The sequence below is a fragment of the Spodoptera frugiperda genome, chromosome 15 (assembly GCF_023101765.2).
Source record: "Spodoptera frugiperda isolate SF20-4 chromosome 15, AGI-APGP_CSIRO_Sfru_2.0, whole genome shotgun sequence".
NCBI lineage: Eukaryota > Metazoa > Arthropoda > Insecta > Lepidoptera > Noctuidae > Spodoptera > Spodoptera frugiperda.
In genome coordinates, this window is record NC_064226.1 from 3,111,769 (window position 1) to 3,129,256 (window position 17,488).

General features: G+C 36.4%; 1 protein-coding gene across 2 annotated transcripts in view; it reads right to left on the minus strand.

Annotated features, from left to right (window-relative positions):
* LOC118279404 (transcription factor Ken) overlaps nucleotides 1–14,863 on the minus strand; it is a 28,251-nt gene extending 13,388 nt beyond the window's left edge. The window contains exon 1 of one of the 2 annotated variants that reach the window (XM_050698991.1): nucleotides 14,510–14,863. Coding sequence is in view for 1 of the 2 variants with exons in the window: in XM_035599100.2 (XP_035454993.1) it covers nucleotides 10,810–10,880 (71 nt within the window). In the remaining variant the exon portion in view is untranslated. Of the gene's footprint in view, nucleotides 1–10,809; nucleotides 11,159–14,509 lie in introns of those variants that run through there. The other variant, XM_035599100.2, reaches the window with a different exon arrangement.
* Between the last annotated feature and the right edge of the window lie 2,625 nt (nucleotides 14,864–17,488).

Genomic DNA, 17,488 nt, shown 5'->3' on the forward strand with positions numbered 1-17,488 from the left:
GAATGCGATTGCGAAATGTTGACACCCGTCGACTTGGATGAAGATTTCCTCTGTTCCCGTGGCAATGGTGTCGACGTTGGCGTCGGCGGAGATCACCGCCTCTGGCGTATTTCTACATTTTCGCAACTGTTTTGGTTCGGAAACAAATCGAGTTCGTGTTCGACATTTTGCGATCACTGCGGCAGTTAGATGACTATTTATAAAGAACGTGTCTAAGAAAAGGTCGGATTTGATTGTCGGCAGTCATTTGAATATCTCTGGTGTTATTACAGCAAATTATGATGAATTAAATTGTCTATATAGAGGCGTTCTCACGCCGCGAAATTAGTTGACCTTCGCATCTGTGGGCGCTTTGTAGCTAACCGAACATAAGTTTATATGAACACAACTATTATTAAATCGATACTTATCTAAAAAGTTACGCTCAATTGTTTGAAGTGTTTGCGATTGATCTCAGCAATTCACAAGCAATTATATTTGAAAGCGCGCGGCTAACGAAAAATAAAGACGTCTTCTTTGTTCGATTAATATCTATTAGCACCAATCTCTTCCGTTTACTCGACTGTTCTCTACAAACGGTCCGAGGTAAACCAGACTCGTCCAAGGTCCGTTTTGAAATAGGATGGCACTTGACCTTCAGGATGAAAGTCAACAGTATTGCGCAACGTATCGGCGCGCGCGCCTCAGAACTCTATGCTAATAACCGACCACGAGACACATATTGGAACCTGATCATGACCCACATCCATGTTCAAGGATTTCACATATTTGGAATTCGATGATTTCAAAACAGACAGAATTTAAAGGTGTGTTTTGTTAGCGTACCGCAGATGCATAAATGGATGAATGAAATTATATTATGGCCTTTGAACATAAACATTGAAATTAAAAAAGTAATTTTCTACGGTTTTTCCAGGCACTAATGACGCAAACGAAGACCGCACAATAGATCGGGAGCGTCGCGTCGAGTGAATCATTTCATTAATCACTGTGTTGGTAGAAGTTGCTTCTGAATGATCACGTGTTCAAAGAATTACATATCAATCTTTAGAATGTCGTAAGGTTGTAGGACCGGACTAGATTTTTCACCGCTCCTTTCTACACATTCAATTGATTAACGCACACATGAGTTGCACGTGTTGTTTGTGTTTGTTTGGACACATGTGTGGATGTGCGTGTGCGCTTGCGCGTGTGTGTAAGGGAACGCACACGGAGGCGTTGCGCGTGCGCGTGTGTTGGTGGAGCGTGCGTAGATCCGCGGGTACGTTGCATAGGAGGGGGGAGTTAGCGCCGGCGAGCGGGCCGCGGTTTTGTAACAGCGTTTTATTTCAAGGTCACTCGAGCAGTTTTTAGAAAGTTACTTCACTCAAGTCTTAGGTAAAAACTCACATTTACATCGTTCCAGTCAACAGTGAACCTTACTATGACCATATTGTTTTTATAAAACTGTTTATGGTAATTCTCTTGTACGTTTCGTTTTTTTTTTAATTGATAGTTTCCTGTTCCATACTAAGTGGTCATAATGAATACCTGTCTCGAGTGTGTCCGAGCTGTGCCTAAGAAGTTATTGATTGTTTTGCATACTGATTTATAAAGTACTCTTTATGAGGACTATCTAAAGACCATAAAATACATTAATTTCAATATAGAATGGATAGTTTACTATTATTCCAGCGCAACCTTCTCAATTCATGCAGACAAATGAACGTAATTGAAAAGAGGTTTCTAAATTGAGTAATGACGTAATTTTCGAATGAGGTGTAAATAAAGCGGAGTAAATCAACCGAATGTCTCGAAATGCTCGTAAAATGAATAAAAACGGACACGTTTTTTCATGTAAATAACATCACAGCATTTCTTATTTCGCCACATCGTCGCTCACTTCCATATATGAGCCGTGATCTTCTCTGTAGTCGAAATGATGAAATTTAGTCGACTGCCATTTCGTAAAGTTGCATAACGGCGAACGCTAAATTTTGCTGTCAGAGAAAGTATGCGAAAGGCTTTACGTAATATGACCACGTAACTGTTGTAGCGACTCAGTTTTGATTTCCTTGCTTTTATGTCCATCACGGTTACGTGAATTTTTTTTCGGGGTAATTTTGAGAAGCCCCTATTTAGCTAATGTTGTAATCTTCATAAGCTTAGTTTTGTTTTGCATTATTTTCTTTGACCATTTTATTGTATTTCTCTTCTATGTTGGATGCTAATTCTATACGTTAAACGTTTTTGACTTGTTGTTACTACGTATATTAAATGTTACCAGACTCTGCATCCATTAGAAGCAAGTCTCAAGAATTTATTCGTCATTCATACAGACATTTCCTTTTATGTCTAACATCATGCATATTTATGGAACTATATCTTTTTATAATTGAAGATCTTTATTCAATTCTTATATCTTGTCTGCATCCTTATACGGCTTATTGTTTGATTGATATAATCCAATGTAATAATTTTAATGGCAAAAATAATCTGTAATAAAATGCCAATATTGAGTTTAAGTAAAATTTTCCTTTTCTATGAAATCATATTTTCATTCAATTCTTTGAATGCAGACGTGCTAAATAGCAAATAGAACGGGGAAAACACTCCTTTATAGAAATGACACAACTCATCATAGCTCGATGATGTGTCCAACAAAAAAACATACCTAATTTCATTCAGCAATTCTCAATGCTAAGAAAATAAAGATTGTGAATCATATTTCCTAAGAATAGCAGACTGTTACTAAGGATAAAAGAGAAAACTTCAACAAGTTCCTGGTAAACACCAAACATTTAATTCATTCTTAATAAGAATAAAATTGATGTAACTGACATTACGTTAAGAAAAGTACATGCAGCCATACATCAGGCGAAAACACTCGCTTTCTATTTTTTAAAGTTACATATCATGCCGAATGATTAACCCTTCAACGTCAAGAAGTTTGTAAACGAAGATTAAGCACGAAATATAACCGAGAAACCACAATACAATCTCTGTCCCAATTTCTGAGTTATCAGCGAAGTCAAATATCAACTGAACTGTACTCATGCTACTGCTGAAGATAAGTAAAAACCACGGATTTGTATCTTACAACCTCAGATTCCAACAGTTTCATTGAGAAATCAGGCCACTTATGACCAATCGATGTTACTATGCTTCATGACCAGTTTGCAAATAAAAGTAAAGATTCTACCAAAATAGTTTTTGATTGTATAACAACATTAGTTCCTAAATATGCATGAATGACATCAGTATAATTTACGAGTATGTAAAATAATTTCTCACTAGAAAGAGATAAGGCTATATAAAAAGAATTTCATTTTTTGTTACATTTACATCAACCAAGTGTAACGGTTGCTCAAGTGGGAAAATGTGCCGTAATTTTACTGAGATAACCATCGTCTTTCGCAACAACTGCAAACATTGAACACGTTTGGAAAATGGAGCGATGGAAACGAAAAATCTCATTTTTTTGTTCTTTAGTTTCATAAGAAGAACATTTTGATAAATTTACTTCATAAGTTTGCACAAGTTTATAATTTGGAAAAGAAATTCATTGAAGGTAATATTATTCGTTGAATAAAACATTTGTAAAAATACTACCTTTTAAACAGACGTCAGACAGACAATAAGTATTACGTAATAATACTTCAACAACTGACAAATTAATAGTTACAACAAAAAGTAATGAAATGTAAAGTACATACATATGAAAATATTGATATAAATAGACCCCATTATCTTAATAGCACAGGAAAACAAATAGAAGGAAACTTGTATTAAATATGAATACTAGTTGCATTTATTTATGTAGAATAGTAGAACGGGCAATAATACAGAGAACAGTCAGCCAATTACTAACAGGGTAACTGAGTTTAGCTAATGAAGGATCGAAATGTGTTATAAATATGCTTGTGGTAACTTCAAGCGGGTAATTCCTGCCACATGTATCGATTGAAACACGTGTAACAATAACATTGAACTTTTAAGTATCAAAGTCAAAAAGGTTATAAATAATTAATTCTCCATGAATTTTGGATTCCCAAAACTCCATTTTACATCGTTTGGACATCATTTTAAATGCGAATTTCATTACAGACGATAAAACTGAAGAAAGGCAATTTGTTTGTGCAAATATTAGATCAGAGGGAACAAACTATTATAATATAAGTGTTCAAAGAAACTTTATTGACTTACACAATAATTGCAACAAATAACTAACATAACGTTCCTTCAACAGCCATAACAGAAATTAAAAAGGATTGTGAAGTATTCATTACAAATATAGTTACGGCTTTTTACGGTGAAGATTCTTGTTCAAGTAAGGACAATGAAGCTATAAAAGTTAACTTTATGGCAAGGATACGTTACTTCAATAATATTTCGTATACAAATAATAATACGGTGTAAAATGAAGTTGGATTTAATGGCGTAACTGGATTCAATTTAGATGTTAATGCAAGAACAAAAGAAAATAATAGGCAAGTGATTGATTATTTCAGGGTAAATATTGTAGACTGTAAAGGCGATTGATAGATAACAAAAAATAGATGAATTATTTAAATGCAATGTGAAAAATTATACTGTTAAAATTATCGAAATAGATATAAACACTATTCTGAATACTGATGAAGACACAGAAAAAGTGAAATATAAACAGGAAGATGACGTAATAGTTGAACATTGTCGTGGTATTTTTATATCAACTTTGCAAACGTTTATTTAACCGACACTTGAGACAAATAAATAAATGTACAAACAGAAATACATTAAAATAATGGCGATAGGAATAAATGCAATATGTTTAACATCAGAAGTGTCATCCTCCTGATCTAAATATGACGATGATCTAGTGGAGTCTTTCGCTAAAATTGTACTTGGTACAATTGAATCACACTTTGACAAAGTAAAACCGCGAATGACTCATAAAATTGTACCTAATATTCCGAGCACATGTAACGCTATTGTGTTTACTTTCTACACTCATACACATAGAGAACAAAGTATAACTTTAACAGAATTAGAGGAAAAATTATTCACACAACTTGATCTAGACTCCAACGAATACATTGTAATATATCATGAAGATAGGTAAAAAAAATGTTTTGGATCTAAAATTTGCAAAATAAGTGTTTCATATTTAATTTGATGACTAAATGGATGATGGAATATTTCAGTATAAACAGTTGCCATCTTGCCTATAGGAGTTATTGTTTGGTATAATAAATCAGTGAGGACATTAAGAGACACTTAGTGCAAGTGCTAAGTAATTAGCGAAGGTCAAAGCTATGAATGGAGAGATAAGGAATAGCGAAAGCCGTTACGTAACTTTCATTACGATAGTCAATGGTTCTTATCAAATTTTCAGTCATAATAGTTACTGACCTACCCGTACGCTCAGATTTTGCTAAAAATACACGTTGGGCGTGAAACGTGTGCTTTCGTTCACGATACTTCAGTTTTATTACTCTTTACTCTAGGGTGTGTTTGTGTGCGCGCGCGTGCGCCGAATAGTGGGGGTTTGTGGGAAATTGTGCGACAGTCTGTGTGCACTCACACACACACAACACGCCCTACTCCGGATGTGAGCGCAGATTTGTGCGCTTGTGAATGTGCTAGACCAAATTGATAGGTCTATGCGTTATCTATGAAACACTATTATTCATTGTGTGGCGGTGTGCCAGCCGCATGGCCGTGTGTGAGTTATTGTTTGGAAGCCTTGAGGTCTTTAAGTTATTTTACAACTTGCCACTAAACGAATAACCTATAAAATCGTGAACAATCACAATTTATGCCTAGATGAGAATTTTTATTGCTGACAGACAAGCAACTATAATTAATTTATTGGTGTGGTCAAGGTTCCAAAGGTTATTAATAAATTGATGCATTGAATGTATTTGTAGGACTATAAAATAGTCAGAGTAATGCATGTCGAGGTGCATCACTCAATACGAAATAATAAAAACGAAGAACCTTGGATAAAGTAGATACATCATGCAGTACACACGAAGAACGCGCTAGCAAGGGTCTGTCGAAAGCGTTAGACTATAAATATTAAATATTCAACGCAAGGGTAACTGCGTAATAAAACTAATAGACCAAAACACTCTGGCCTTAGAGTCTCGTAATGACATTATATTATGAAAATATAAATCCGACACCTTTTCAATTTTATTGACCCGTCGGCCTTAAGAAAGTATGTTTTCGATTTGGTACGAAAGCGGAAGCCGTTTGAAACCGCACCCAAAGACGTAACGATGATGATATTGAAGATTCCGAAGGCAAACTAGTACAAGGACTTCCGAGAGTTATAAAGGATGAACCCTAATTGAGTCGGGGGCTCGTTCGTGTGCGTAAACGTTTGAAAATCGAACGCGCTCGGGCGTGCGTGTGAGCATTGCGTGTGCGCAGACTAGCCGATAACAATAAACTATTTCCGAAGTGACCCAGTTCCAACGTCCTTCGGTAATTTGTACCGTGAACGGGAACAAGAAAGGGCTGGGAGTCATTTGACGACGACCATTCCGAATTTTATTGTCCTAACACAATACATCTCTTTGAACTACCATATCTGCCGCTCGCTTGTTGTTATGCTTATTTTATAATAATTTCAAATAGCGTCATTTATGGCCTTGACTTGAACATGGAAACGTTTTAAAGAAACCAACGTACTTTGAGTCTAACGACATTGGGTACGTTGAAAAAAATGTTTGTTATAGAAAAAGAACTTCAGAATTAAATAGGACGTTTGATAAAGCCAAGACTATTAACCAATGTCTAACGCTAATACGAGAACATGACAGTGACGGACAATATTCGAATAGTAAGGATACATTAAAACTCAATTAAATAGTAATTAAACACAAAACTAAAAGATGTTAATGAGCCTCAATATAACTACTGTCCAAATGTTACAAGTATTTCACAACTGGCACACACTAACGAACATATCGAGCCCTCTGATAACGCTTTTTAATTCAGTTCAATGTCAAATGGTACGCAGAACTATGAAGAAATTCCATTAAACGATAAAGAAGTTGAGACATTTTGTGTTTGGACGGACAACCGGAGCGGTTCCGACCTGTCGAATATATTTGAAGTTTCTCAGAAAATGTTTATGTCGACTTTGCAAGGAGTACCTAAATGCCGATTGCGAAATAGCATCGAGCACAGCTCTCGCATTTGGGATTATAGAAATGTTTGCGTTTCTACGTTGTAAACCTAGTTTCGTGGAACGTTAAATACGTGCACAAAGCCTGCAACAAACGATGCGTTTTACTAATTACGACTCCATTGAAAATTCATATTTTCACACAAAACGTTCTGTAAGTTGTTTTTGCCAATCTACGTCCGCTATTATTAGGACCGTTTACGATACCTTATTTTCTATACTTCCTACGTCTGTCATTATTCTAGTCAATTACAGATGGTAATATTAATTAGATTCAAGATTTTTCCTATTGCTATGCAACGTTCGTACAATAGTCGTGATAAATTCATAGTAGCCGCGCCATATTTCCAGGAAATAGGAGTTACAATCGAATCATAGCGTGACCTAATTACAACAGTTACATTTGTGGTTATATTACAGTTATTAGTAACGAATAGATTACTACTGAACAAATAGAGGCCCTTGGACGTGTTCATAATTAGTTTATGCAAACTATTGACGGGAAGAGATCTAGTTTTATACCACGTGTAGACGATAACCGTGTGGATTGTTCCACACGGAGGTTAGGTACTATTGATATTGCGTAAAATAAATATTATCGTATAATTAATGTTGTGTTTGACAATGCGAAACTAATTATTTGATTGTGTACCATTTGGTACAATAATATAAATGTACGTAATCAAACACAGTAAAATTGAATGCGCTTATTAACGGTTACTTGCGGAAAAATGTAAACAAAGCAAAATTGAATTTATATGTTCTCGAAGCGTTTTAAAATCAAAATTGGGCAACATATCTCTCGTTAAAAGAACATGTCTTGAAAAATTGCTGTTGTATTTTGTTGAGTGCTCATTGGTGCAACATTTACACGTGCAAGTAAAACAAACACAATTTAGAATGACCTCAAAGTGTAATCTATTAAATAATCTTTAATAAAACGATAAATATAATATTAATCTCGAGTTTTTAAGGAAGTAAAGTCTAATTGGAGAAAATGATAATAAAGATACAAATCTTATTAGTAATCTAATGGTGATCGATAAACTTATTAGACAAGGCTTATTAGAAGGAGATTGGCTACTAGGAACTAAAGTCCAAAACACAGCAGCTGGCGATTATAGTTAAGTTTATCATTTTAAGGTTATATAAATCCAAAATCTTATCGAATTTAACAGTGGGCTTTATCGAAGTGACCATCGTTGTTAATCAGACAATACGAAGGCCAATAGACACATGTTTTAAAATATTACAGGTACGGTTAATCAAGCCGAAAAGGTTTCCATAACAAATACAAATAGGTACAAGGTTCGTTGATTATTCAAATATAATTATATTATTTATAACGACGAAACTTTTTTTGTTTTGGTATTATATTCGTCATCTTTGTTAAATTATGTATATTGAATGTACATCATCAACATAAAAAAGTTCAAGGAACTATTATCATATTAAAATAAAAATATCTGAATGGAAACCAGAAACATTTAAATAGAGGTAAATGCTTTAAAATTTTGATTTTAAAAATAGCTATTATATTATATTTTTGAATCCGAAATTATTTTTGTTTTGTTCTCAATGTAATTTTGGTTGATGTTCACCTTTAATTTACAGTCATTATAAGATGATAATAAAAAATTAATTCTTTCAAGCTTATCATTTCATTATGTAGCAATTTTCTCAGATTATCGACTTAATCTGCGGAACTATTGAAAGGTATTATATAAAGTATAGATTTCTAGTAAAATTGGTGTTGTAGCTTCGATTAATTCAATGCTATGCGGGGTTATTTTAGTTAGATTACGGAACACTAAGAATACGCTTGATATTTGTGAAGTCAAATAGAAAAATGGCATTGGGCGATCATTCGTTGCTCGCCCTTTAATTGTTTACTCGTGCCAACTGCCGACACTTCTGCTTCATTGACACAATTCTCTCTCCCAGCATCAGTATCAATTCTCGTTGCGTAATTTTCGTTCACAACAAATTTGTCCTCATCACTTTTGGTATTAAATGTCAAGAATAGATTCGACAGCAATAAAATATGGAATTTTAATTATTGTCCTTAACCTCAAATTAGATTTTCAATGTTTGTTTATTTTATTCTATTTACATTTGGATTTTTATTAGCAACTACATATTAGTTTTTTATACGTTTTCTTCGGAAATTTTCGATATGTTTTGTTTACACGTGATTTTTCTATTGCGATTTTTAGTTTCATTTGTGGCAAGTGTAAATAAGACTCGCCCAATATTTGCCTTATTTTGTTTGGTACGGTCAAATCGTTTATCACTACATGTTTTTTTTACTGCGCAGTGGCATGCCGTCTGCTGATTCGTGTGAGCTTTGAAAACCTTTCGGTTTCTTTGTATGTATTTGTAATAAATTATAATACATAGTTACTAATGTATTTATATTATTAATGGTAGATAACTCACGTATTGGGAAGGTTTTATTAACAGAATGAGTTTCAAAAATAATTATAAATACATTTTCATGCGTCATTTATTATATTAAATATTTGTTTTGAACGCGATGTTTTGGTATTTACACAGCCAAATATTATTATCAATTCAATATCAAAAATATTTTGTGAAAAACATGATAGTTTATATTGTTTGTATATAAACATATTTCCAGAAATGATTATTTTTTTTATTCTACGAAATAGGTAGATTTGATTAAGGAAGTGATCGTATGTTGGTCACGCATGAATCTTGTAATATCAAAACAATATTAGTCAATACCATTCATTATCTATGAGATTATTTCGAAGCCTTGGATAGGTAATTAATGAGTGATAAAGACGATTAATTGAAACTTAAATTATTTAATAAGGCTAGCTTTACATTCTACAAGGTTTACATCTACGAAATTAATCTTAAACATGTAAATAAAGATATTATTCTTGTCGATTATTACTTAAAACAATGATCGATTAAAGTGAAGATATTCGGTAATTACGTGCCAAAAGCAATGAATCGACTTTTACTATTGCGAAACAAGTATTTATCAGTTCCGAAATCGATTTAATGCTCGAGCAATCAAAAGTGAAATTCGCGGTTAAACAGGTAATTAATTGGTGTTCGTTACCGAGTTTCAGTTTAACCAAAATGATGAGTTTCCAAAATGTATTGTTAGGAAATTGTACTACCTATATTTAATTATAATATTTGTAGTAGTAATATTTGTACTAGTATTTTTAATTAATAATATTTAACATGAATGCATATTATTGTTTAATAAACTGTGCTATATTTGCGTTATATATTTTTATTTAATTTATATTTATGCCATGTTACTAACGTAATTCACGGTGATCGCAATTTACTATTTATTTATTAACTAATTCAGTGTGTCGAATGCGCGCGAATGTAACCGTGGAAAAGCGGCGCAGGCGCAGTCATACGCTGAGCTCAGTCGATTTCGCAAACCACCATCTAATGTGAACCTATTAACCTCTTCGCCGAGCGAGGCTCAGGCGAAGGCGAGAGGCGGATGAAGCGGCGAATAGTGCGTTCATTAGAGCCAAGGTTGTGCCGACCGTCCCAGCGGACTGTGAACACTGACTACCTACCCGCCGCCCACACCTACATGCGCATCCCCACATACCTACTAAATTTAAGGTAAACAAACAAAACATCCTTACCTTGCCAACTGTAGTGCACTTCTATTAGCAATCTCATTGTAGAAATTAAAAAGAATGTTACTATCAAACATATTAACACTTTATCACAGCCATATTTTTCACAAAAATAATTTTCATAAACAAAAACAATCCGAAGCACCAGCGATCACAGGATAACACAACGCCGGAACCCAGGCACGTCCGTGCGCGAGCGACGTCAAATCAAACTGGCCTGGTCAAAATGACGAAAGTGAAAACATCGCACGCACAGAAAAAAAGGTTGGCGCGGTACAGTCCTTGCAGGCCACCTCTCGCGCGAGCTCCACTGACATACTAACTGCGAAGCGCGCGCATCGCACGTCGCCTATATAATGAACCGCTCAGAGGCTCAAACTTCAAACGCCACCGGACGGCACAAAAAGAAGATGCCTCGCAACGGTAGCTAGGAAAGATTGAACACAAAGAATAGCGACACGTGGGCGCGTGTGCGTTCACGTGCGAATGTCGGTGTGCGCGAGAGATAGGCAGCCGCAGGAAACTCCGTTCTCTTAGGAACTAGGAAAGACCTTGGATATGAATCGGCACGTTGCAATGTGTACCGCCATCGCCTACGCCGCTGTTACCTACTTGACGGTACCAACAGATAAAGCGATGCTTCCATATAGTATGTTTATGTTCTAGGGATGGGCTACGGAGTGAAGCCAACAGCAGGTCTTGGAATAATATTAGAATTGTAAGTTAATGAGCGTAGCAGATACTTTATTGTTATAACAAGCGGTGGTCGCCTGGACAAACACTATAATTACAACCGATGATGACGATGATGCAATGAAAGTTGATAATGCTATTAGCAATTTGACACGTATTTAGCGTGGGTGGTCACTGAGAAATGAAAACCGTGGCGCAATTACACTAGCTGAAGACGGTGGAGATAATGCCAGTAAGTAGGTCGTTAGAGAGTTCGCAAATGGTTTTAATGAAACACATTTGTTTTAAGCAAATAAAGATGTTACCGGGCGAAAGAAACGATATTTTATGTATTCAAACAAAGTTTTGAGTCAACTACAGTGAACTATAAAATGTACAATGTTCAAAACAAATACATATATTAATGTGGTATTTATTTCACTAATAAAAAACTCAATGTCACTTAAACTATATCCATAAACAGTTCATGGAAATATGTGACCTTCTAGGAAAAATTTGAGATTTTTGGGTCAAAATTTAAATTGTCCTTCCGTAGTGACATATTTTAGCAATACGGATGTCCTTGCGACATTTACATACAGAATGTTTGATCTTTGAATAATAAAACTATGGAATAAAGGTTACGTGAGACAAAAAGTATCGGTTGTCTTTGTTTTTATTATTATTTTTTTCGATTCTTTATTACCATATCGATGAATATGTAGATTTGTATGTGGATCACCCAGTACCGCCAAATGTTCGCGTATAAAGTTTGTTAATGCGACTATAAACGACTCGTTCCGATCTCGTAACAGCTTTCCACTTTCATTTCCTCACTATCATTGTCTAAACAGATTGGATAACACACTGAATTTCTTCAAAGACACAAATTACGTAAAGTCGTCATCAGCTACTGTGAGAATTACTTTAATTGCTCTATGTTTTGGACTCTGAATTAAGTTTTGTTAGGTATTGAGACTTTATTTTCGTAACAAAGTAAGAGGCTCCCACATCGGCTGGGCCGTGTACAATTCTATTGTTTATCTCGATGTGAACATTTACTACATATTTATTGCCATTGAATTAATTAAACACGGAAACATGATATCATACAAAAGTGATATTTTATAAATGAATCTATTGATAAATTAATAGTGGACTGTCGTTGTGTAGAACTATTCATTTATCATAGTATTTGTAACAGGCCTTTTCATATGCGTTGCAAAACAATGGTCTGTTCACGGTTTTACGAAATATCTATGTTCTAGTAAAACACAGTCATTAGTGTAAAATATCAACAATTCAATACCTAGTTTCTTTAATAAAAATACGTTCACACTAGCATTTTGATATTGTATTAATTTACAGACTGTTTTATGTTCATATTAGTTAGTTTTTACACGTAGCAAGTGATAAACCACAAAAATTCACACGACATAGTTCAAAGTCTATTTCCATGATACGGTCTAGCAAATGTATTATCACATTTCGTCACCTTCTATCTAAATGATTCATTTTAAAAGAACTCGGAAGCGAAATGTAATTGCTCTGCCATTTCCTGATAATAAAGTTACTTGCAAAAAGTCTTTCTACAACCTTTAAGAATTCATGGAGCGTGAAACAAGAAAGTCTTATTCCCCAGTTCAAACACAATCCTCGAATTTCGACTTAATTTCTTTTACATTTGTTTGTGAAATCGGGATGAAATCACCCGTTGAACGAGAGCCTTACTTTCGCGTCGCCATTTCACCGAGTGAAAGTTCAACTATGTTCATTGTACTTTTGTCACTAGCTAATCACGATGTTTATCATAAATCTTAATCCTGACATTTAGCACGCCCACTAATGTTCGCATTTGAAAATGAAAGTGTTTAAGCAGTTATTGCACGCATGAATTGCATAACTCATTTCTTATCGATGCATTGAAAGATTAGCAGATCTTTTAGAATGGATTACGAATATCTGCGGCCGAAGAAAGATGTTTTATGTAAGACTTGGATGATAATTTTAGCTCTAATAGTTTTTATTTTATCATATGAATTGTGTTTTGTGTCCACAATGGGCTTCGATAACAAGTGGAACTGCTTTTATGAAATGGAAAAGGCAAATTGTTACGTTTGTTATAACGATACAAAGAATCCATTTCAACAACTTGGCAACAAAAATAATTCCGTGAAATGAATTTCGTCAATTATGAACGATTATATCATCCATATCGTGAAGTTTTATTATTCCGATTTGGTTCGGTTGTTGTGATCCAGGCGATTGTTTGCGTGAAAGTGCTTCGGTCAAAGTGATTCTATGCGTCCGCATGCACCATTGGATCCGTCACGATCGGCCGTGCTTGCCATTTATTAATATTAAACGAAAATTCGTTATCCAACTGGCCTTGGACCGTGTTCCTTTCAGTTCTCCTTAATGATGACAGTTGCTCGGAGCGTGCTGTTTGTAATAGCTCCTACTCAATGACTCAGTTGTGGTCACGGAGACTCCAAGGTTTTCCTCCGGCACATGTGGTCGCAGCACTTTTCACATTTTCAACATCACCTGAGCCAACCACTGTCGAAACGTTCATTACTTCACAAATCAAATTTCTAGCGGCGATAACTTTCGAAAGAAAATTCGACATGCCGGAGGTTTTGTAATAGTTATTGAAAGCGCGGCTCGTCGAGCGAGGCTCGGCGCAGACGTCGAAAGTGAGACCGAGAGGTTGCGCAGGCGCGTTACGAAGTTTTTATTGTCGGCCGCGCGCGAAATCACTTGAAAGTTGTATTGTCCTTGGATATTTCACTTCTTTATTTGTAGCGTTTCCGACACCCGAGCCGAAGTTCAGTCGTCGGTGACGCCAATTGTGCGCTTTGAATGTGTTGGTGACACTAGTCCCCTTCACTAATATCTCCGACGTTTAGAGCAGAATGCGCGGGATGGAGCAGTATGCTCTCTCGAACTTTAATTACAGCTTTTCCCTGCAGATTGACACTTTCTAATTGACACAATGGTACCCTAACAACAAGTATACGGTGGTGTATCTTACCAGGGGACAATGTTAGAAGAGAATCCAGTGTTGCCGGGGCAATCCAGGGTATGTGTGTTGTGGAGCGCGCGCAGCGGCTTCCCGGCGCTTGCGCCACTTCCCCGCTTGCGACACGCTTCCTGCGGGAGAGTGCGAGGCCGCGCGCGAGTTCCGCGCGCAACAACTTGCACAACGCTTATCGGCGACCCGGTTTTTACTTTCGCCGCGGGAATCACTGAAACTGAATCCTGTGATGCACTGATAGTATCACTGTAATCCGGGCAGAGTCACAGTCGCGGACGGTGTTAGGAGCGCGGTGTTCGGCGCGACGGCGCTGCGGGCCGCGGGCGCCGGGCGAGTGGCGCGCGCGCTGCGGCGCCGCTCTCGGTTGCGCCACACTGGAAAGTAAAAGTGAGCGGCGCGGGGCGCGGCGGCACATTTCTCCCACTTTCGCTGCCGTGATTCATTCCTCGTTCGGCGTCAAGGTCGCTTCCCGCAAGTCCCGCGCCACGCGCAGCGCGCTCCTCCCGTTCCGATCACGTTCCGCGGCCGCCGCGCAGCCGCTGGAGGTGACGTAGTGCTGCAGCCACCACCGCTCTGCCAAACATGTTTCATTACGATTTGAAAGTATGCACCTTCTGTCCGAGGTACTTGCAGCGTTAGCAGCGTCGCTATCTCATGCTGTGCCTTGTGATGTAAATTGTAATTTTGCGCATTACAACATCGTGTTTAGAGCCATGGCATGTGCTATGTGATAAGATTAACAGTGGAGGAGATGGGAGAGAGATACTAAAACTAGGCTAATTTGACGGAGGCCCTCCATTTTGTATAACCATGTCATGCACATGATGATAACTTAAACATTAAAAACGCTGTTTATATTCCATTTGTGTAGGTAGATGAATGGAAAACTTACGAAGCAATACATCAATTGATGTAATACAAACATGTTTCATCCTATTCTACGCAGTTTTCACACAAACACGTTATTATTCGGAAGTGCGCACCATACAGACGAACACACACATACATATACGTACAGCTATAGCACTAGCTATTACGAGTTTACGACTTCGTACTACTCTGAGCTTACATACAAACAAATAATCTATGTGTTTTACTATGAGCAACACAGGTAAAGGAAAATTTTACAATTTTTATTTAACAAGGTGATTATCTGTTGTTTTGTAGTAAAACAAGAAATATATTACGAATCAATCAATAAGCATTTTGGTTTTTAAATACTAAAAATGTTATCACAACAATATTAAAACAACACAAAAAATAACTTTTTTTACCAAAGCACAAAAGAGCAGTAGCCAATAAATCGTATAAATATTCACTTTCTAAGCCGAAAAAAGTTAATGAGTAGCAGTTTGTCGAAACGAGTGAAATTGGTTAATCAGTTGAATACATGTGCCGACATGCAGTGTTTGGTAAATAAGTAGGTAGCGTACTTTCATTAACAGTAAGTAGATAAGTACATATCATAAGAGAAAATGTACGTACACATGCATTTTATATTGTAATGTTTGTGTAGGATCCGTTTTGTACGTGGCACTTTCTTTTTGTGAACATCAAAATGGGATACTCCATTGATGTACGGAGAAAGTGTTTCATTCAGATATTAATTTACGTCTTTTATACAGATATGTATAGGCGTTCTCAGTTTCTTTCTAAGATTGTTTCCTTAATCCTATATCCAAAAAGATGTTTGGCTGCTAACTTACAAAATGGTGGTTCTTGTCTTTCGTTTTTTTTTCTGTAGAAAGTTTTGGTTGCGTAGGTTTATTTTGAAAGGATATTATGAGAATGACTTCCTTTTCAGGATTATGCTTTCTACTACTTTTTAACGGATAAGTTTGTCTGATATTTTGACGCTTTTTACGTGCAATAGTGTAAAGCATACTTTCTACACTCCCAAACGTGACAAGTGTGGGAGAGCCATGCTTCGGCACGAATGGGCCGGCTTGACCGGAGTGATACCACGGCCTTAGAGAAAACCGACGTGAAACAACGCTTGCGTTGTATTTAGTTGTGTGAGTGAGGTTACCAGAGGTGCAATTACCAAATTCCTAATCTTCCAAATCTCCGATTCCCCAACAACACTTTAATTCCTTACCCCTAAAAGGCCGGCAACGCACTTATGACGCCTCAAGAGTTTCGGGTTTCTATGGGCAGCGGCGATTGCTTATCATAAGGTGATCCGTCTGCTCGTTTACTGGCTTATACCATAAAAAATAAACCGTGTAAGACAAAGTTTGTCTACAAAACCGACCAGAACAAACCAGATCACCAGTGAATCAACTTTCTTATATGTTAAGAGAGTCTACAGCATTAGTCAGAAAGTAGCATCAGAGATAGACATGACAGAAGACACGAAGTAACAGAATGGAAATGGTCATGCGCGCATAATACACAAAGAAATAAGAAAATAGAGGTCGTCCTTCGCCAGTGAAACGAAAGCCCTTTATTTCCGCATACCACTCACGTATAAAATATCATATATGTATGATGATTATGAAAGTGTCGTATGAACAAAAAATATTGTATAATCACTAAGTACTGTTGTTGCTATGTTATCACTTATGCTTTGTAATTTAATACAATCAACTTGTTAAATACTTATACCTATACTAGCAAACCCGGCGAACTCCGTTTCGCCACCAATGATTTTCCCTGCTTTTCTTTTGATTCTTTGATTTTTCTTTGCTATAAACCTCACGGAGCCCGAGACCTTTCCAACGAATGTAAAACCGTGGAAATCGGTTCGTGCGTTCTGGAGTTATAGCGTCAGGAAGGAAAACCCGACTTATTTTTATATAATAGATTTGTATGCAATTCTTTGATGCCACCGTTTATGCCTTCTTCAGGTATATTAATTGTAACACCGTCTTATCTATCTTTTTTAATTTTAATAGTATTTGTATCAAAGTTTGTTTGTGTGTTTGTTATTTCTTTTGTCAGTTTTATGACACCTATCACAATGGCTACTTTTTC